Source organism: Neoarius graeffei, chromosome 13 (assembly GCF_027579695.1).
Source record: "Neoarius graeffei isolate fNeoGra1 chromosome 13, fNeoGra1.pri, whole genome shotgun sequence".
Lineage (NCBI taxonomy): Eukaryota > Metazoa > Chordata > Actinopteri > Siluriformes > Ariidae > Neoarius > Neoarius graeffei.
The window spans coordinates 50,592,978-50,615,953 of record NC_083581.1 but is presented as its reverse complement, the minus strand read 5'-3'; the positions used below and the strand labels follow the sequence as shown (position 1 = coordinate 50,615,953).

The 22,976-nt window shown below is 44.1% G+C and overlaps 1 protein-coding gene across 1 annotated transcript in view; it reads right to left on the bottom strand.

The window, feature by feature from the left end:
* Window positions 1-22,976, bottom strand: part of ttll9 (tubulin tyrosine ligase-like family, member 9) — a 37,855-nt gene that overhangs the window by 1,895 nt on the left and 12,984 nt on the right. Inside the window, exons 3-11 of the mRNA XM_060936669.1 lie at window positions 22,440-22,532; window positions 22,216-22,327; window positions 21,883-22,068; window positions 8,439-8,507; window positions 8,164-8,254; window positions 8,039-8,079; window positions 7,802-7,889; window positions 7,644-7,702; window positions 6,498-6,694 (exon numbers count right to left, since the gene is read on the bottom strand). Of these exons, the coding sequence (XP_060792652.1) occupies window positions 6,498-6,694; window positions 7,644-7,702; window positions 7,802-7,889; window positions 8,039-8,079; window positions 8,164-8,254; window positions 8,439-8,507; window positions 21,883-22,068; window positions 22,216-22,327; window positions 22,440-22,532 (936 nt within the window). The remainder of the gene's footprint in view (window positions 1-6,497; window positions 6,695-7,643; window positions 7,703-7,801; window positions 7,890-8,038; window positions 8,080-8,163; window positions 8,255-8,438; window positions 8,508-21,882; window positions 22,069-22,215; window positions 22,328-22,439; window positions 22,533-22,976) is intronic.

Here is a 22,976-nt window from a genome sequence, read left to right as displayed (position 1 = left end):
TCGTTACCCGTAGGGTTGGGGCTGTGCTTATGCACCCTCCAAGAAACTGCGCTAAGTCCACCAACTCTTTTCTTCTTGTCGTTATATTCGTATTTGATTTATTACTCCGTAAGCTGAGCGCTCTCGCTCGGTGGAGTTAGCTGATTAGCCCTCCGGGGCGGTGTCCTCACCGCTGGAGGCCGGCTTGTTTTCGCTTCAGGTAAGCGAGTTTCATTTATTTAAATTAAAGCGGCGTTCCTCTCGCCGCTGTTTATCAGTTCTGCGGCGCTCGGCGCCTATCCTTGTTAATATTATTAACCACCTTGTTTTGTGTAGCCTCGCCGCCGGCCTGTTCACAGGCCGGCTGTCTTGTGTGTTGTATTCGTATTGATTTATTACTCCGTTAAGCTGAGCGCTCTCGCTCGGTGGAGTTAGCTGATTAGCCCTCCGGGGCGGTGTCCTCACCGCTGGAGGCCGGCTTGTCTTCATTCAGGTAAGCGGTTTTCATTCATTTAATTTAAAGCGGTGGTTCTCGCCGCTGTTTATCAGTTCTGTGGCGCACTGCGCCTATCTTTGTTAATATTATTAACCGCCTTATTTTGTGTAGCCTTGTCTCCGGCCTGCTCACAGGCCGGCGGTCTTGTGTTGTATTGTTTGTTACTCCGTTAAGCTGAGCGCTCTCGCTCGGTGGAGTTAGCTGATTAGTCCTCCGGGGCGGTGTCCTCACCGCTGGAGGCCGGCTTGTCCTCATTCAGGTAAGCGGTTTTCATTTATTTAATTTAAAGCGGTGTTCCTCGCCGCTGTTTATCAGTTCTGTGGCGCACTGCGCCTATCTTTGTTAATATTATTAACCGCCTTATTTTGTATAGCCTTGTCTCCGGCCTGCTCACAGGCCGGCGGTCTTGTGGGTTGTATTCGTATTGTTACTCCGTTAAGCTGAGCGCTCTCGCTCGGTGGAGTTAGCTGACTAGCCCTCCGGGGCGGTGTCCTCGCCGCTGGAGGCTGGCTTGTTGTCGCCCAGGTAAGCGGTTTTCATTCATCTAAATTAAAACGGTGTTTCTCGCCGCTGCTTATCAGTGCTGTGGCGCACGGCGCCTATCCTTGTTAATATTCCCGACCACGGGTGTGTTCGCCCGGTCGTTTTTCATTACCGCCTGATTGTTTATTTTGGGCTGCTTACTTGGGGTGTTCTCGCCCTATTTTTTAAGTTCCCTTCTGCCAGCCAGGCGTCATGGACCTCTTCTCTCGCTGCGCCAACTGCCGGTCCCCCTCGAACCGGAGGACGGCCACCGCGAGTGCCCCTTATGCCTGGGTATTGATCACCTGCGGCAGGGGCTGACGGACATGGCCTGCGCAGACTGCATGTGCCTGAGCATCCAGCCAACGCTGAGGGCTGCACTGGCCCGTCTGGGGTTGGACACGCCCCGGTGGCCCAGCATCAGAGCGCTTTCTTCAGAGGTCCCACATAGCCTTCCTCGTTGTCTGTTCCGCCCTCGGCCTCATACATCGAGGAGTTACAGAGGTGTTGGGCGGACCCTAGATGCCTTCCCACCTCCCTAGTGACTGCAGGGCCCTGGCGGCAATGCAGGACACCCCTACCTATGGCCTCCTGCAGATGCCCAACATTGAGAAGCGGCTTTCATTCATTTAAATTAAAGCGGTGTTTCTCACCGCTGTTTATCAGTTCTGTGGCGCACAGTGCCTATCCTTGTTAATATTATCAACCGCTTGTTTTGTGTAGCCTTGTCTCCGGCCTGCTCACGGGCCGGCTGTCTTGTGTGTTATATTCGTATTGGTTGTTACTCCGTTAAGCTGAGCGCTCTCGCTCGGTGGAGTTAGCTGACTAGCCCTCCGAGGCGTGTCCTCGCTGCTGGAGGCCGGTTGTTGTCGCTCAGGTAGGCGGTCTTCATTCATTTAAATTAAAGCGGTGTTTCTCGCCGCTGTTTATCAGTTCTGTAGCGCACGGCGCCATCCTTGTTAATATTCCCGACCACGGGTGTGTTCGCCCGGTCGTTTATTTTTTATTTCGGCCTGATAGTTTATTTTGGGCTACTTACTTGGAGCGTTCTCGCCCTATTTAAGTTCCCTTCTGCCAGCCAGGTGTCATGGACCCCCAGACGCCGGAGGGGACGAGCGCGGCATCACGGGAGCTGTGTGACGCGGCTCCAGGCCTTTGCCTACTCGTCGCGGGAACTGGGCCGGCTGATGTCGTATCTCACCCTCGGCCGCCAGCAGATATGGCGGGCACAGTCCCCTCTGGCCGAGCCCGACCGGCGTGTGCTGCACTCTCTCCCTGTTGTCCCCGGGGAGCTGTTTGGCGAAGCCACTCAGCAAGCCCTGGATCGGAGTGCCCAGGTCATCTAGGCGTAACAGCAGTTCGCTGGCCCCCGCCAGGCCCACCACCATGGCAATGCTGCCCAGTCCTTCAGGGGGCCCACACCGACTCTGTCTCGGCCACGCACCCGCCAGGAGACCAGACGGGTTGATGACTTTCGCCACCCCACCACCTCCCGGACCCGCGGTGCCGCCCCCTACACCCAGTCCACTCCTTGTCGCCCCCATGGTGACCGACGGGGGCGCTCTGGACGGCGCTGACATCAGCGCGCCGGCGGTCGGCCGCTTTTCCAGCGAACAGCTCCAAAGCTGGAGAGCGTTGACCCCTGGGTGCTGGTGACCCTCACCGAGGGTTACCGCATCCAGTTCTGCCGCCGTCCACCACGTTTCATGGGGTCAAACACCACCGTGAGCCATCCGGGGAAGTCCCTCGTCCCCCGGCAGGAAATCGCCACCCTCCTGGAGAAAGGAGCAGTCTCTCCCGTCGACAGGCAGAGACAGCAAGGTGGGTTCTACTCCAGGTATTTTCTGGTTCCGAAGGACGGCGGTATCCGCCCGATCCTCGACCTGAGGTCCCTCAATTCCCACTTGAGGACCATGAGATTCCGCATGCTGCGTACAGTGGATGTCTTACACCACATCCAGGCGGGCGACTGGTTTGTCACCTTTGACCTGAAAGACGCCTACTTCCATGCTCCCATTGTGCCACACCACAGGCAGTTCCTGCGGTTTGCCTTCGAGGGCCAGGCTTTCGAGTTCAATGTTCTGCCCTTTGGGATATCGCTGGCACCCCGTGTGTTCACCGGGTGTGCGGCAGCGGCATCGGCACTACTTCAGGCAAGGGGTTTGCGTGTCCTGCCCTACCTGGACGACTGGCTTGTCTGTTCACGGTCAGCAGCTCAGGCCCGCACCAACATCGCGACTGTGCTCTCGCATGTCGTAGAGCTGGGGCTCAGGGTGAATTACAAGAAGAGCTCGCTGGTGCCCAGCCGGGAGACGACTTTCTTGGGCATGCACCTGGATTCGAGGTCGTTGATGGTAACTCCCTCCCAGACAAGGATCCACAACATCCGCCTACTGCTTGGCCGCTTCGGACGGGGTAGGTCACTCGCCCTGAAGACCTTTCAGCGCCTGCTGGGCATGCTTACGGCAGCCTCCTCTCTGGTCCCGCTGGGACTTCTGGACTTATGCCGCTTCAGAGGTGGTTCAACGGTCTCCACCTCCACCCGGTGCTGCACGGGCGCAGCACATCAACGTGCTGGAGCTACGGGCTGTGTTCCTCGGCCTACAGCACTTCCTCCTAGGCCTGACCGGCAGACACGTTCTGGTGCGGACGGACGACGCTACGGTAGTGTACTACATCAACCACCAGGGAGGCACAAAGTCCCTCCAGTGCTTGGAAGTGGCTGGCCAACTTCTGCGGTGGGCCCATCGACATCTCTTGAGCCTGCGTGCCATGTACTTGCCAGGCACTGCCAACAGGGCAGCAGATCTGCTGTCCCGCCAGGACCCCGATCCCGGGGAATGGAGACTCAACCCAGCGGTGGTTCTCGCCATCTGGGAACGTTTTGGCAGGGCAGAGGTGGACCTCTTTGCCTGCCAGGAGTCGACACACTGCCCTCTGTGGTTCAGCCTCCACGGCCCCAGTCCCCTGGGCCAGGATGCGCTGGCGCATGCTTGGCCGAGGCAACTGCTGTATGCCTCCCCCCCTCTGCTGCTGATCGTGCCAACCCTACACAGGGTTGCGATGGACCACCACGGGCTGCTGCTTGTCGCCCCCCCGGTGGCCGGGCAGAGTGTGGTTCCCAAGTTGCTGCAACTTCTGAACGGCGACCCCTGGTGCCTGCCAGTGAGGACTGACCTATCACAGCTGGGAGGGCAGATCTGGCACCCGGATCCAGCCCGTCTGCAGCTCTGGGTATGGCCGCTGAAGGGCCGGACCCCCTGCGAGGTCCTTGTGAGCCGGCAGTGGTCAATACCATTGCAAGCTCTCGGGCACCCCCCACCAATGCCCTCTATGCCAACAGATGGAGGCTTTTCTCCAACTGGTGCTTAACTCGGGGGGAGGAGCCTACATGCTGCCCCCTGCCGACCATTTGACTGTTCCGCCAGTCTCTGCTTTTGATAAGGGTCTTACCCCTGCCACCATCAAGGTCTATGCAGCTACCATCTCTGCTCAGCATGCCAGAGTTGGGGGAAGGACCGTGGGGTCCCACGCCTTGGTGGCACGTTTCTTGAAGGGCGCTCTCCGGTTGAGACCCCCCCGACGGAGCCGGGTACCCACATGGGACCTTCATTGGTGCTGCAGGCTCTCTGCGACGCACCGTTCTGAGCCCCTGCTCACGGCAGACATTTCATGGCTCTCCCTGAAGACTGCTTTTCTTCTGGCCATTACATCGAGGCACGTCGGGGAACTACACGCGCTGTCAGTCAGTGGGGAGTGCCTGCAGTGGCACTCTGGCGACAGTGGGGTCACCCTGTGGCCTAACCCCTCTTTCCTCCCGAAGACCGTCTCTGCTACCTTCGTCAACCAGCCCCTTAGCCTTGCGGCGTTCGAGGCGGGCCATGGTGAGAGGTCGGAACTTTTGTGCCCAGTTCGCGCCCTCAGGGTGTACGTGTCGCGTACAGAGGGCTTCCGTAGGAGTGACGCCCTGTTTCTGTGCCACACAGGACCGTCGAGGGGTCTGGCGCTCTCTAAGCAGAGGCTATCCAAGTGGATAGTCGAGGCCATATTACATGCCTACAGGCACAGTGGCTTCCCGATTCCTCCGGCTGCCAGGGCGCACTCTGCACGGGGCGTGGTAGCCTCATGGGCATCACTGAAGGGCGTGCCCCTTTCAGACATATGCAGCGCAGCCTCCTGGGCTTCCAGCTGCACCTTCACCAGGTTTTACCGTCTTAATGTCGTCCCACATAATCCTGTGGCGACGGCTGTCATTCCAGGCCCGTCGCAGCAGCACTGGGTACGGGTAGGCACTCCTCATGACCTGGTTGGTATTAGTCATCCATGTGCTGAAAGCACCGCCTCTGGCGGTCAGTAGAAACGAAATAGAACGAGGGTTATGTATATAACCGCGGTTCTATGAGTTTCGGATGACCGCCAGAGCTTGGCAGTCACTCGGAGTGTACACGAGAAGATTTGCCAAAAGGTCACTTCCTGGGTTTACCGGCCTTTTATGCCGGGGTCACGGGGTGACGTCACCCAGGTCACACGTGACTTTGTTGTTACTATTACTCGACCTGCACGTTCGTGTGATGGATATCCATGTGCTGAAAGCACCGCCTCTGGCGGTCATCCGAAACTCATAGAACCGCGGTTATATACATAACCCTCGTTCTGGTCTGTTGTCTGGAGCCCATAGTCATGCTTATAGTCTTGTTTTCATGACGTTAGTTTAATAAAAAAAAAAAGCCAGCATTTGCATCAAACTCCTCAACCCTGGTTCTGAACTCCTTCTACAATGATAACTAAAGGCATACTAACAATTTTATTTTATTGGGATGCTCAATAGTGTCAATATCTAATTTATGTTGGCTATAAATTTGTCAAATTATGAATGTTAAGATGTAGATTTACATCTTTCTGAACTTGCACTATGCTTACAGAAATTCGTTGGCCCTTGTCCAGTCATTTGATAGTTAGTTTAAGTTGAACTGGCATTACAGTGTTGATGTTAGCAAGCAGGTACTCATTGGATATTTGTAAAAGGCACCCGCCATCTACTGATATGCCCTGAGTAAAGTGCTAAAGACTAACGTAACTCCACTGAGATAAAATATTTGTGCACTTCATGCTCAGTGGGCATATAATACTGCTTGCACAACATAATGCTTGTTGCAACATTATGAAGTAATGGAATGTTTTTATTTCTGACTGAATGTTATTTAATCCATTTCATGCATTTTCATCATGTCTATATAGAACCTTGAATACTTTCCAAATTAAGGCATTCAAACATCTGCATGAAACCTGTAACTAAATCTCTGCTCAGTGGGACACAAAACTAAATTAAACTAGAGCTAATGGTTTTTTTCTTAATTAACAAGTGAAACACAGTCAATGACCCGACAGCCAAGTAACACTTGTGAGAATTATTGTGTGGATGTATAATATTTATAAATGGGATCATATGTTTTATAAATGCAAGTAAGAGTGAAAATGCAAGAGCAAACAGAGTACTCACGGCTTGAGATCCTTGTCAATCAGAATGTCATATCCGTACAACTCAAAACAGTGCTTGTCATTAATGATGACCTTCTGCACACTCTGTAAGCTGCGGATAAAGATGTTGTCAATGTCTTTAAAAAGGGTCTCCACTGTCTCTCTGCCATGCTTTGCAGTCAAGTAACGTCGCAACTGTTGCATGTGCCATTTGCAACCCTGTAAACAGGGAAAGTTACACTTATTTATATTATTTATAGTCAGTAGTGTACAACTTAATTTTCCTTTAAAAGAAATACATTACAAATAAAGAACAGTAAGATGATTTAAAATGTGTGATCCTCATTTACAGTATGTGTGACTCCCGTGACAAATGTAGAGGCAGATTTATAGACTACATTTTTCAGTATTTCCTTCTGTGATCATAAAAATGAAAATTAATCTCATTTTTGAAAAAAAAAAATAATAGACAGTTATAGTCATATAAGAATAGATTCAAGACTGTATAGACTATAGTCGTATAAGGATAGATTCAATAATTCAAAAACAATCCTATTTTAAAAAAAAGAAAGAAAAAATGAATTTGTTATTATCTCATCTCGTCTCGTCTTCTTCCGCTTATCCGGGACCGGGTCGCGGAGGCAGCAGTCTAAGCATGGAAGCCCAAACTTCCCTTTCCCCAGACACCTCAGCCAGCTCCTCAGGAAGAACACCGAGGCGTTCCCAGGCCAGCCGAGAGACATAGTCCCTCCAGCGTGTCCTGGGTCTTCCCCGGGGCCTCCTCCTGGGGGGACATGCCTGGAACACCTCCCCAGGGAGGCGTCCAGGAGGCATCCGAAAAAGATGCCCGAGCCACCTCAGCTGGTTCCTCTCGATGTGGAGGAGCAGCGGCTCTACTCCGAGCTCCTCCCGAGTGACTGTGCTTCTCACCCTATCTCTAAGGGAGCGCCCAGCCACCCTGCGAAGGAAACTCATTTCAGCCGCTTGTATCCGCGATCTTGTTCTTTCTGTCATTACCCAAAGCTCATGACCATAGGTGAGAGTCGGAACGTAGATCGACCGGTAAATTTGTTATTATTATTATTATTCAAAATACCATTTCATATACTTTGTCCCATTATGGTGGACATGTAAAATGACATAGTGGTAACATGGCAACATTGCATACCTTCTCAGGATCATAGTCCGGGGCCGTTTTCTGTATTGCCACATTCGTAAGATGGACATCTGATTGTAAATTAAAGTTAAAGTTGGCTCAGTGGTGTATTTCATACATAAATTATATTTGGCAAATGTGCAAACTCAAAGCACAGAACAAGCACATACACTGATCATCAATACTGCTCAGGGAGAACCTGGTGTTGGAGAATCTGGCAAAACCATCTCGATACAGCCAAGCCTTGAGTGGGACATACTATAGAAATAGACCTCATAAGTTACTGTGTGAGTTTTCTTACCATTTTTACACATTTTCAGTGATGTCTCGGAAAAATACACATATAAACTGTCATATGGTGTAAATCAATTCTCCTCATCCAAGTCCAATCCCAGAAGCTCACTTACTGAAGTTACAAGAATGTAGACTCTGAGGTCAAATTTTCTGCCTGTGAATAAATATGAGCACTCATGAAAAAGCTTTGACAATGCAAATGAAGTAAAAACACAGAGAGGTCAACAGGCTGACAGACCATTTATGAGATAGGGCTTCTCAATATAACGCTGGGCAACGTAGCTCTCAACCTGAGCTTCATCTTTTTGTTCCTCAGAGCGGATTCCATCCTACAAAAAGTAATAGCATTATCAGTTTCTTGTTGTAGAATAAATGACTGAATGGATACTTTCCTTCTTTTCTCTTTGTTTAATTCAGTGAAACACAAACATCATTTATGGTTTAGCCACATCATTGTTCCAGAATATACATAAAAGTACATGAAGTTAATAGGTTCGGGCAGATATGCTATACCTTTCTCCATTCTATGATATCCTTTAGTTTCCGAAAAAGAAAAATTCCCTTCCCCTGCGAACGGGCCACCTGCATGGAATGATATTACAATTTTAAAAAGAAATGCATACAGTACAGTTCATATAATTAGACAATGACAAAATATTTAATGGGTTGATTCTGTATTCCAGTACAGCAGGATTTGAAATAAAATAATACATTTAAAGTGGATTTAAAGTGTAGACTGTCAGCTAGTTTCCACAAAAGACGGCTATAGCAAATGGTGTTCTATATAATTCAATGAAAAGCCAACATAAAGTGCCCTAGTAAGTTGTTGGGCAACCAAAAACCACCAGTAAGCACTTAAAATGCTCTGGATTGTGGCACTTATCTGGGAAAAGACCACTCGGATCAGGACAGAAATATTTCATTTTAAGATAAAAGTGATCAATCAGAATAACATGCACTGATTTGCAGTGAGTCTTCCTCTAAGGTACATTTGCCAAATTCAAAGCCCACGGGCTAAATATGGCCTGCTGTCTCAATTCATTTGGCTTGTGTGCCAAAATAAATGGTCCATTGTGCCTACTACTCAACATATTCATAATAATTCACATCAGACCTGCAGTGTAGCGCCTGCCTATCCACCACTGAACAACATGTGAAGGGCTCACATCTCACAGGGCTGAAACAGGGCTATATATACACATATGCTGCTCTAGCGCTGTGTAATATTCACATTCAGTGGATTTAAAGTGATAGTCAGCTGGGATAGGCTCCAGCTTGCCTGCAACCCTGAACAGGATAAGTGGTTACGGATAATGGATGGATGGATACCATCCCAACTTTTTCCAATTTGGGGTTGTACATTTTTCAGTGGATGGTTCTTCAGGATTTTCAGATGATGCAACTTTTTGTTGAAGGTCATGTGACTTGTGGGATATTCTAAATATTTCTTCAGGGTGAATATGGTCAGCTCTGTGCAGTTCATCTAACAGCACATCTCTGCTGTGGATCTTTGCAGCTCCTTCAGTCTTGGATCTAAGGCAGTGAGGCGAGGAAATGACTCTCCAAACATTTCAACTAATTGGATGGCTTTAGTGGTGAATTATGCCTCCAAAAAAGAACTTTACAGCCGAGGAAGGCGAGGACATTAAAAAGTCATTCAACTTTCTGGCAGAGGAAGTTTCTGTTGTTAAACAACAGAAAACCATCATGGACCTGGTGACGGAAGTGAAGTCGATAAGGGCTGCAGCACGCCGAGAAGGACCGGTGTCTCGCCCACCTGGAAAGCAGAGTTGCTGAACTGGAACAGTACACCAGGATGAATAATATCATCTCATCACTGAGATTCAGATTAAACCCAGGTCATATGCAAAAGCGGTGATAAGGGAGGGAGAATTTGACGAACTGGGCAGCAACTCTGTGGAGCAACAAGTGTCGACATTCCTACACTCAAAGGGCATCAATATTGATTGCAGCAATGTCGAGGCCTGCCACATTCTACCCAGGAGAGACAAGGAAAACACTTCCATCATAATGAGATTCGTCAATCGAAAACAAAACTGCATTGCTGAAACAAGGAAGGAAACTGAAAAGGTACAAATGTCTACATCAACTTGACAAAACGCAATGCTGACAGACAGAAAAGCATGTCATCTGAAGAAAGAAAATAAAATTCAATCTATATGGATAACCAACTGCAAAAGTATTCATTAAGCTGAACGGTACACGGGAGGAGGCGAGAGTTCTGGTCATACGAAACATCGAGGACTTGGACAAATACCAGCGATGGCTATCGGGACTGTAAGGTAATCAATACCGACCTGACACTACACCAAACTCAACCATGACACACACCGAAATAACTTTTTCATCCATTACTCGGAACACTACTCGGCTAACGCAAATGCTTGTTGATTATGAAAACCTGGAACTGAAACCACATGAATTCACTGACCATAAACTATTGGATGTAGAAAATGACATAGACCCAGACAATAACTTTTTCTCAGCCATTAATGATAATTGCCACGATTATACAGATGAACAGTACAATCAGTCCACTAAGGCTGTGGGAAAATTATCAATAATACGCTTCAACAGCAGAAGCATGTGCGCTAACTTCAAACACATCAAGAAATACTTAAGTCAGTTTACTCATCCATTCAACATAATTGCCATATCGGAGACCTGGATTGACATGGAGAAAGGAGTGGATTTCGAATTGGCTGGATATGAATTTAATTATATAAACAGGAAAAATACAGGTGGAGGAGGAGTGGCGGTGTATGTGGACTGTAATTTGAATTATAAGTTAACAGATGGCATGACAACTATGATTGATAATTTATTAGACTGTTTAACAATTGAAATTAATATTGAAAAAAGTAGAAATGTATTAATTAGCTGTACAGTGTATATATAGAGCACCAGAAACTAGTATAGAGGCGTTGAAGGACTGGGTTGAAAAGACATTTACAGTAGATAATAAAAAAGTTATCTTCATTTGTGGGGATACAAATATTGATCTGCTGAACCCTAATAAGCACAGTATGATGGAGGAATTTATTAATACCATGCACAGTATGAGTCTTCACCCAAAAATTACCAGACCCACCAGAATTACTGACCATAGTGCTACTTTAATAGATAATATATTTACCAATGACATACAACCCCGATTCCAAATAAGTTGGGACAAAGTACAAATTGTAAATAAAAACGGAATGCAATGATGTGGAAGTTTCAAAATTCCATATTTTATTCAGAATAGAACATAGATGACATATCAAATGTTTAAAATGAGAAAATGTATAATTTAAAGAGAAAAATTAGGTGATTTTAAATTTCATGACAACAACACATCTCAAAAAAGTTGGGACAAGGCCATGTTTACCACTGTGAGACATCCCCTTTTCTCTTTACAACAGTCTGTAAACGTCTGGGGACTGAGGAGACAAGTTGCTCAAGTTTAGGGATAGGAATGTTAACCCATTCTTGTCTAATGTAGGATTCTAGTTGCTCAACTGTCTTGGGTCTTTTTTGTCGTATCTTCCGTTTTATGATGCGCCAAATGTTTTCTATGGGTGAAAGATCTGGACTGCAGGCTGGCCAGTTCAGTACCCGGACCCTTCTTCTACGCAGCCATGATGCTGTAATTGATGCAGTATGTGGTTTGGCATTGTCATGTTGAAAAATGCAAGGTCTTCCCTGAAAGAGACGTCGTCTGGATGGGAGCGTATGTCGCTCTAGAACCTGGATATACCTTTCAGCATTGATGGTGTCTTTCCAGATGTGTAAGCTGCCCATGCCACACACACTAATGCAACCCCATACCATCAGAGATGCAGGCTTCTGAACTGAGCGCTGATAACAACTTGGGTCGTCCTTCTCCTCTTTAGTCTGAATGACACGGCGTCCCTGATTTCCATAAAGAACTTCAAATTTTGATTCGTCTGACCATAGAACAGTTTTCCACTTTGCCACAGTCCATTTTAAATGAGCCTTGGCCCAGAGAAGACGTCTGCGCTTCTGGATCATGTTTAGATACGGCTTCTTCTTTGAACTATAGAGCTTTAGCTGGCAACGGCGGATGGCACGGTGAATTGTGTTCACAGATAATGTTCTCTGGAAATATTCCTGAGCCCATTTTGTGATTTCCAATACAGAAGCATGCCTGTATGTGACGCAGTGCCGTCTAAGGGCCCGAAGATCATGGGCACCCAGTATGGTTTTCCGGCCTTGACCCTTACGCACAGAGATTCTTCCAGATTCTCTGAATCTTTTGATGATATTATGCACTGTAGATGATAATATGTTCAAACTCTTTGCAATTTTACACTGTCGAACTCCTTTCTGATATTGCTCCATTATTTGTCGGCGCAGAATTAGAGGGATTGGTGATCCTCTTCCCATCTTTACTTCTGAGAGCTGCTGCCACTCCAAGATGCTCTTTTTATACCCAGTCATGTTAATGACCTATTGCCAATTGACCTAATGAGTTGCATTTTGGTCCTCCAGCTGTTCCTTTTTTGTACCTTTAACTTTTCCAGCCTCTTATTGCCCCTGCCCCAACTTTTTTGAGATGTGTTGCTGTCATGAAATTTCAAATGAGCCAATATTTGGCATGAAATTTCAAAATGTCTCACTTTCGACATTTGATATGTTGTCTATGCTCTATTGTGAATACAATATCAGTTTTTGAGATTCGTAAATTATTGCATTCCGTTTTTATTTACAATTTGTACTTTGTCCCAACTTTTTTGGAATCGGGGTTGTAGATAATAAGTGGAATATTAATCAATGATATCAGTGATCATCTACCAGTTTTTACAATTTATGACTGTAATTGTGGTTTCAGTTCCAGGTTTTCATAATCAACCCATACCCGTATGGGTTCCGGGTGAGAATAGGCCCAACATATCCTCTGCGTGTTGTAAAAGGAGACTAAAAGGGGTTGGCGTCAGGAAGGGCATCTGGCCGCAAAACTCTAGCTTCAATTTCATGCTATGATCCAGAAAAGAATTGGACAGGGTACAGCCCGAAGTACCCCGTGGGCGCCCCCACCTGCTTACGACAAAAAGAATGCTGGGGACACCCATGGAAGAGTAGTGGGATATGACGGCTCCCAAAGGCCTGATGTGCTACCTGGAAATTGGAAAGGAAAGGAAGGATGGAGGCGGCACGGTGGTGTAGTGGTTAGCGCTGTCGCCTCACAGCAAGAAGGTCCTGGGTTCGAGCCCCGGGGCCGGCGAGGGCCTTTCTGTGTGGAGTTTGCATGTTCTCCCCGTGTCTGCGTGGGTTTCCTCCAGGTGCTCCGGTTTCCCCCACAGTCCAAAGACATGCAGGTTAGGTTAACTGGTGACTCTAAATTGACCGTAGGTGTGAATGTGAGTGTGAATGGTTGTCTGTGTCTATGTGTCAGCCCTGTGATGACCTGGCGACTTGTCCAGGGTGTACCCCGCCTTTCGCCCGTAGCCAGCTGGGATAGGCTCCAGCTTGCCTGCGACCCTGTAGAAGGATAAAGCGGCTAGAGATAATGAGAATGAGATGAGGAAGGATGGAGATATGCTACATGGAATGTAGGATCTATGACGGGTAGAGGAAGAGAGCTGGCAGATGAGATGGAGAAAAGGAACATTGATGTAATGTGTATCCAGGAAACCAAGTGGGGAGGTAATGCTGTTAGAGAAATAGGAGGAGGATATAAACTGTACTACAGTGGAAAATCCAATAAAAGAAATGGAGTGGGGATTATACTGTCACAAAAGTGGAAAGAAAATGTCCTGGAAGTGAAGAGGGTCAATGACAGATTGATGTCAATCAGACTGAAAGGTGGACTGGAGATGGTCACAGTAATATCAGCATATGGTCCACAGGCCGGATGTGAAGAGGAGGAGAAAGAAGCTTTCTTGATGGATCTGGAAGGTCTGATAGAGGAAGGGGCGGAAAATGAAAAGCTGGTAATTGGAGGTGATTTAAATGGACACGTGGGTAGGGAGAGCAATGGTTATGACGGGGTGCATGGTGGTCACGGCTATGGAGTGAGAAATGAAGAAGGGGAGAAAATCCTAGACTTGGCGCAGAGGCAGGAGTTATTAATGTGTAACACAAGGTATAGAAAAAGAGATGACCACCTCATTACATATAGTAGTGGAGGAAGATGTAGCCAGCTGGACTATATCATGGTCAAGCAGAGTGAAGCAAAGAACTTGAAGGACTGTAAAGTTATCCCAGGGAGTGACATTGGGAGCCAACACAGACTAGTGGTGCTTGACATGAGAAGCAAAGAAGAACAAAAGCGAAAAGTCAGGAAGATAGGAAGATTCAGAACATGGAAACTGAAGAATGTGGAAACAAAGTGAGTTTAATAAAGCGGTGGAAAAGTTGAGTGCAGGGAGGGAAAGAGAAGGTGATGCTGAGGGTATGTGGCAAAAGTTGAAGGAGACCTTGAGAAAAGCAAGTGAAGAGACATTAGGAAGAACAAAGCCCGGAAGAAAGAAACAGAGAGACTCATGGTGGTGGAATGAAGATGTGAGACAAGTTCTCAAAGAGAAGAAACTGGCTTTCAAAAAATGGCAGAAGTCAATGTTGGAGATTGATAGGATGGAGTACAGGTTGAAAAGGAGAGAAGCCAAGAAGATTATCGCTATCGCAAGAAAGCAGGGCACGCAGGAGCTGTAGGACGAACTAGAGACCAAGGAAGGGGAGAATCGAATCTACAGGATCGCAAGAGCAAGACACAGAGAGTGTGAGGATATGAGAAACATCGATATCATCAAAGATAAAGAAGGAAAAATCTTATTCGAGGAGGAAAAGATTGGTGCCAGGTGGGCCGACTATTTTGAAGAACTCTTTAATGCAGAAAATGAGAGGGAAGAGACAGGAGAATTGCTCAAAGTGGAAAGATCAGTAAAAGGGATAGAGGTGGAAGAGGTAAGAGAGGCATTAAAAGAAATGAAGAACAACAAAGCGCCAGGAAACAGCGAAGTGAATGCTGACATGTTGAAAGCAGGAGGTGAACAATGCCTGACATGGTTGACAGACATACTGGGAGTGGTATGGATGGAAGAGAACATCCCAGAGGATTGGAGGAAGAGTTTGATAGTGCCCATTTTCAAGAAGAAGGGTGACATTCTGGAATGTGGTAATTATCGTGGAATTAAGTTATTGGAATATGGACTGAAACTATTGGAGAAAATATTAGACAAGTGAATCCGTGCAGTGGTAGAAACTGACCCTAAGCAGTTTGGCTTCATGCTAGGAAAGAGTACAATAGACACGATCTTTATTGTCAGACAACTAGTAGAGAAAAGAACTGAAGGTAGCCTGTCAGTATTCTGTGGTTTTGTGGACCTTGAGAAGGCATACGACCGTGTTCCTCGGGAAGTAATGTACTGGTGCTTGTGAAGAAAAGGAATACCAGAGAAACTGGTCAGACTGGTCATGGAAACATATAAGGAGTCAAAGACAGCGGTGAGAACAGCAGAGGGGATGTCAAGAGAGTTCGTGATCAGGGTAGGACTACACCAAGGCTCAGCATTAAGTCCCCTTTTGTTCACGATCGTCATTGATGTACTGTCAGAGCATCTAAGAGCTGAAAATCTGTGGGAGCTGCTTTTTGCAGACGATCTGGCGATTATGGCAGACAGCGCAGGTCAACTGCAGGACAGACTTGTGAGATGGCAGTAGAGTCTGGAAAGATACGGGTTGAAGGTGAATACTAAAAAGACGGAGGTGTTAGTGTGCAGTAAGAAAGGAGATGAGAATGTTACCATCAGAGAGACATGGAGAGGAATTGAAGCAGGTAAATTGTTTCAAATACCTGGGATCGCTAGTCGCTGATAGAGGAGGGTGTGAAAAGGAGGTACAAGCAAGGGTGAGTGCCAGCTGGATGAAATGGAAGGAGGTTAAGCCAGTTATACAGTGGGGAAAATAAGTATTTGATTCACTGCCGATTTTGCAAGTTTTCTCACTTACAAAGAATGGAGAGGTCTGTAATTTTTATCGTAGGTACACTTCAACTGTGAGAGACAGAATCTAAAAAAAAAATCCAGAAAATCACATTGTATGATTTTTAAATAATTAATTTGCATTTTATTGCATGAAATAAGTATCCGATCACCTACTAACCAGCAAGAATTCTGGCTCTCACAGACCTGTTAGTTTTTCCTTAAGAAGCCCTCCTATTCTCCACTCATTACCAGTATTAATTGCACCTGTTTTAACTCGTTACCTGTATAAAAGACACCTGTCCACACACAATCAATCAGACTCCAACCTCTTCACCATGGACAAGACCTGTCTAAGGACACCAGGGACAAAATTGTAGACCTGCACAAGGCTGGGATGGGCTACAGGACGATAGGCAAGCAGCTTGGTGAGAAGCCAACAACTGTTGGCGCAATTATTAGAAAATGGAAGAAACTCAAGATGACTGTCAGTCTCCCTCAGTCTGGGGCTCCATGCAAGATCTCGCCTCGTGGGGTATCAGTGATCATGAGAAAGGTGAGAGATCAGCCCAGAACTACACAGGAGGACCTGGTCAATGACCTGAAGAGAGCTGGGACCACAGTCTCAAAGATTACCATTAGTAACACACTACGCCGTCATAGATTAAAATCCTTCAGCGTGCGCAAGGTCCCCCTGCTCAAGCCAGCACATGTCCATGCCCGTCTGAAGTTTGCCAGTGACCATCTGGATGATCCAGAGGAGGTATGGGAGAAGGTCATGTAGTCAGATGAGACCAAAATGGAGCTTTTTGGTATAAACTCCACTTGCCGTATTTGGAGGAAGAAGAAGGATGAGTACAACCCCAAGAACACCATTCCAACCGTGAAGCATGGGGGTGGAAGCATCATACTTTGGGGATGCTTTTCTGCAAAGGGGACAGGACGACTGCACCGTATTGAGGGGAGGATGGATGGGGCCATGTATCGCGAGATTTTAGGCAACAACCTCCTTCCCTCAGTAAAAGCATTGAAGATGGGTCATGGCTGGGTCTTCCAGCATGCCAATGACCCGAAACACACAGCCAGGGCAACTAAGGAGTGGCTCCGTAAGAAGCATTTCAAGGTCCTGGAGTGGCTTAGCCAGTCTCCAGACCTGAACCCAATAGAAAATCTTTGGAGGGAGCTGAAACTCTGTGTTGCCCAGCGACAGCCCTGAAACCTGAAAGATCTGGAGAAGATCTGTATGGAGGAGTGGGCCAAAATCCCTGCTGCAGTGTGTGCAAACCTGGTCAAGAACTACAGGAAACGTCTGACCTCTGTAATTGTAAACAAAGGTTTCTGTACCAAATATTAAGTTCTGTTTTTCTATTGTATCAAATACTTATTTCATGCAATACAATTTAAAAATATTTAAAAATCAATGTGATTTTCTGGATTTTTTTTAGATTCTGTCTCTCACAGTTGAAGTGTACCTACGATAAAAATTACAGACCTTTCCATTCTTTGTAAGTGGGAAAACTTGCAAAATCGGTAGTGTATCAAATACTTATTTTCCCCACTGTAACTGATAAAAGGATGCCAATGAGACTGAAAGAAAAGGTCTATACAACTGTAGTCAGGCCAGTGTTGACTTATGGGTCAGAATGCTGGGACTTATAGAAGAAAGATCAAAGAGAACTACTACCAACAGAGATGAGCATGCTCCGAAAGATGCTGGGAGTGACACTGCGTGACAGGATAAGCAACGAGGAAGTGAGAAGAACAGTGATGGCAAGTGTAATAACAGTAATAGAACAAAATAAACTCCGCTGGTACGGTCATATTTTAAGGAAAAAGAAGGAGGAAGTGGTGAAACAGGCATGGGAAGAGCCAGTGAGGGGAAAGAGGAGCAGAGGGCGCCAGTTGAAGAGATGGAAAGATGGACTGAGTGAAAGACTGGAAGAACTAGGGTTGAACGAACAGGACACCGAGGACAGGCAGAAATGGAGGAGGGGGATCATGGCCACCGACACCCAACCAGGGGAATAAAAAGGTGTTGGCAAAGAAGAAGAAGAATGACTGTTATTGCAAGAGAAATGTGACAGACCATAAACTTAAGTACAGAAGAGTTAGGACAGAGGAAGCCGTGTTTGCATTAAATAATGATTTATGACTGCAAGACTGGGAATCAGTTTATACAGAGAATAACATTGAAAGAGCATATGATAACTTTTTAAGTATATTCAAATTATTATATGATAAAACTTGCCCACTGAAGCAATATAGTACAAAACAAAACTATAATGACCAACCTTGGATTACTAAGGGATTACAAAATGCCTGTAAGAAGAAAAATACTCTATATAGAGAATTTATTAAATTAAGAACCAAAGAGGCAGAAAATAAATATAAAAAATATAAAAACAAGTTAATGACTATCATAAGGAGATGTAGGAAGGATTATTATGGCAAATTAATAGATAATAGCAAAAATAATATTAAAGAAATATGGAACATAGTATTATTAAAGATGGCTCTGGACAAATACATTACCCTAAAAACTTTAATGACAAAGATATCGAAAATTATAACATGGATGTAGTTGCTAATAGTTTTAATACTTTTTTTTGTTAATGTTGGACCAAGATTAACTCAAAATATCTCTGATCCGGTAACAAATGATGATTGTATTGATAATATAATAAAGAGGAATTCTTGTTCTATGTTTTTTACACCAGTAGATGAGAGGGAAATTATTGATATAGTTAATAAATGTAGGAATAAAATGTCCACAGATTGTAATGATATTGATATGAAACTAGTGAAAACTCTTATTGGGGGGGGGTTTCTAAACCATTAACATACATCTGTAACTTGTCATTTCAAACCGGAACATTTCCAAGCAATATGAAAATAGCAAAAATAATTCCATTGTATAAATCTTGGGACAAACACAACGTCACAAATTACAGACCTGTTTCTTTACTTCCTCAATTCTCCAAAATTCTTGAAAAACTATTCAATAACAGATTAGATAAATTCATTGAAAAATACAAACTACTCAGTGATAGTCAATATGGATTTAGAGCAAATAGAACAACAGAGCTGGCACTAATGGAATCAATTGAAGAAATCAGTAACTCCATAGATGATAAAAAATATATGTCACTGGGATATTTATTGATCTCCAAAAAGCTTTTGATACTATTAATTATTATATATTAATTAATAAGATGGAACAATATGGGATCAGGGGAGTTGTATTAAATTGGATAAGAAGTTATTTGAGCAACAGGACGCAATTTGTGAAGTTGGGTGATTCTGTGTCATCTCGTTTGAACATTGCTTGTGGTGTCCCCCAGGGGTCAGTATTGGGTCCTAAACTGTTCATTCTTTATATAAATATGTGCAATGTATCTAAGATATTTAAGATGGTATTATTTGCAGATGACACGAATATGTTTTGTTCTGGAACAAATTTACATGAGTTAGAAAACAATCTCTTCAGAATTGTGCAGGTTAAAAAGCTGGTTTGATCGAAATAAATCATCATTAAATCTGTCTCAAACAAAAATCATGTTATTTAATAATTATAAAATAAATAAGGCAATAAATGGACAGGTAGATAGTGTTGACATTGAAAGAGTTTCTAATAAGAAATTTCTTGAGGTAATAATAGATGATAGAATTATTTGGAAATCACATATAAAATACATACTAATTAAACTATCAAGAAGCATATCTGTTTTGAGTAAAGCTAAGCACGTCCTGGACTATAATTCACTCCGCATTCTTTATTGTTCCCTGGTTTTACTGTACTTCAATTACTGCTCAGAGCTGTGGGGAAATACGTATAAATGTTCACTTCATGCAGTAACTATACTTCAAAAAAGAGCTATAAGAATAATTCATAGTGCTGGTTACCGAGATCATACTAATTCACTATTCTTAAATTCAAAATGTTTAAAATTCAGGGATATTATAGAATATAAAACTGCCTTAGTAATGTACAAAGTAAGGAATTATAAAGTACCAAGGAATACCCAAACAATGTTCTCAGATAGAGAGGGGGGCTATAATTTGAGGGGAAAATTGAAATTTAAAACTCGCAGTGCTAGGACAACATTAAAAAATGTTCAGTATGGGGGCGTCGTGGCTCAGGTGGTTAAGGCGCCATACCATGAATGCGGGCGACCCGGGTTCGATTCCGGCCCGAGGTCATTTCCCGATCCCTTCCCGTCTCTCTCCCGCTCATTTCCTGTCTCTACACTGTCCTATCCAATAAAGGTGCAAAAAGCCCAAAAAAATATCTTTAAAAAAAAAAAAAAAAAAATGTTCAGTATCTCTATTTGTGGAGTAAAGCTATGGAACAGTTTGAATGTGGAGCTCATGAAATGTTCAACTATAAACCAGTTCAAAAAAAGATATAAGGAACAGATCTTTATGAGGTATAGGGAGGAGGAATTACAATAACATTCTATTGATAATACAAGTGTATACATGTGTGTATGGGTACATATGAATATATATTTATATCATAATGAGTATTGTGTGTGTGTGTGTGTGTGTGTGTATTATATATATATATGCATAATTATATGATATTATGGGTGTCTGTGTACGTATGGATATGTGTATAGTTATATGTATGTGTATGTCTATGTGTACATGCACATACTGTATATATATAAAACATACTAAGTATCTGTATATATGACTGATTTGGTCCATATTATACCATGTTGGCATATCTTGGTATGTTTTCTTTTTTGTTTGTTGCTTTTGTTGTCTTTTATATATATTTTTATTATGGTGGAAAGTGACGTTTGATTAGCGGTGGTATAGAGGGTTAGGATTTGATAAGTTATTTACTTCTTCCTAATCCTTTCAGAACATTATTATGTTATTGCCTTGTGGCTACGCTATCCTGATTGTTCATGACTATGTTTCGATTATTGCATTTTTTATTTTTATTTTTTTTTCCTTGACTGTTCGGAATAAAGCAATCAATCAATCAATCAATCAATCAATCAATCAATATGAAAGTAGTCATGACAAAAACAGCAGTTAAAAAAATCCTGACTTGCGAATTAATCACATTAAAAAAAAAATCACCCCAGGTGCGAAAATGCCTTTCGTGTTACATATATCATAAATTTGGAAAACAAATAGATGTACAAAGGGTTGCATTACTATTAGTCTTTACTGCATATGGAGAAACAACTAGAATTATTATATCCACATTTACTAGATATGACCAATCACGCACTCTGATTGGCTACTCTATTACAAGACTATCAGCTCATATACTGTGAATAGAGAAAAACAAAATGGCAGAGCGTATCAAGTCAGATATAATCATTTTATCAAGTATTTAAAAGAAACAGAAATAGCTAAAAGAATATAGTTTTCCCCCCCATTATCTCCCGTTCCACACTCCAGCCCAGTTGGTGGTGGTAATGCACCTTTAAGTTGGTTTGCGAACAGCCAAAAAAAAAAAAAAAAAACTAAAGAAGAAGAAAAAAAAAATGGTGGAGCGTTTTACTGAACCAGCCAAAGACGAAATAAAAACTATACTCGATGAACCCCCCCCCACACACACAAAGCATCAAAATATGGAATGAAAATATTTGATGGTAAGAACATATCATTTTTTCCCCCAAGAATTATTATTATAGCATTTTTCACAAATTGCTACTGTCATTTCACCGGTTTGTTTACATTCTAAGTGGAAATGATTTTGTCGGATGTTTTGTACAAAGATTTTATTTATCGAATTTGCAAAACATAAAAATGCTCTGTTTCTCAAAATCCAGTGAATGTGGATAGAATGAAACAGTTATTCCACTCAATCTTGTCATACATGGCTTATAGCCAACTCAGTGCTACGCGCCGCGGCTATCAGCTCATGTACGACTCAGTTTAATGGAATAACTGTTAACTGTATCACTCAATTACTTTCAGAGTGCATTCTACAGTCAGTGTAAAATAACATGGATCTCTACGTATAAGTGTAAGGGCTTTATACTTACCGGTTTCATAATCCAGATGTTGCCTGGACATCTCTTAAACTCCTCAACAAACAGATGGTACTCGCTAGGTAGTTCAAAGGTACGCGGAAAGAAATCACATTTAGCTGCCTCCAGGCGGCCAGCTTTGCGTTCAAGGGTTTTTCTATAGCGTTTTAAGTTCTTCACCATCAGATTCTTGCGTGTCAACTGCAAAGAAACAACATTAGTATTAGAATTATCTTTAACAGATGTATTTCCACTCTTCAATATTCTGACAAACTAAGAATTTTATTTCTACATTTCAATGAACATAGATTATCAGTGATCATTAATAGCTTTGCTGCTGTTGCTAACCTCATATTGGTTTCGGAAGTGACAAATTCTAACATGCTCCTCCATGAAAGTGTGGTCAAAGATCTCTCTGAGATACCCCACATCACACCAGTTGAAGTCCCATTCTCCGTCGCTATACAGTTGAGACAAAAATTAACTGCATTACATTAAAATTAAAGGGATATGAGTCAGACCACACAGCATTGGTTTGACTTCAAGGAACAGGTTTGCTTTGTAAGACTTACTCCTTGACCTCAACCCAGCCTGGTCTCTGGCGAAGAACATCCAAGACTGTGTTGTTCAGGCTACATCGGAAGCGCACACAACTCCTCCCTTCCCTATGATGAGAAGTCAAAGTTTAATACAGTGTACCTTCAGAAAAGCTTGCGTGTGCGCGCACACACACACACACACACACACACACACACACAAAGTAATTGCAGCTCTGTTTGTCTATCAAATTGCCCCAAAATGCATCAATTAGAAATGCATTCGATGAAAAAATATCAGCATCATGCCAGAATTTGAGGAGTACACTTACACTGATAAACTCCCACATATGCTGTGAGAGAAAAGTGAAATCATTCAATCATTCTACCTGCAGCCAAATTTATGGTATCCTCTCATCATTTTAGGGACAAGTAGTGACAAGTCTTACAAATACTGATATATTTAGGGGACTATTCCTGATTTTCTGTGTCGAGGTTTGCATGTTCATCTTGTGTTCACATGGGCTTCCTCCCACCTGCCAAGGCAAACTGGCTGCGTTAAATTATCCCAAG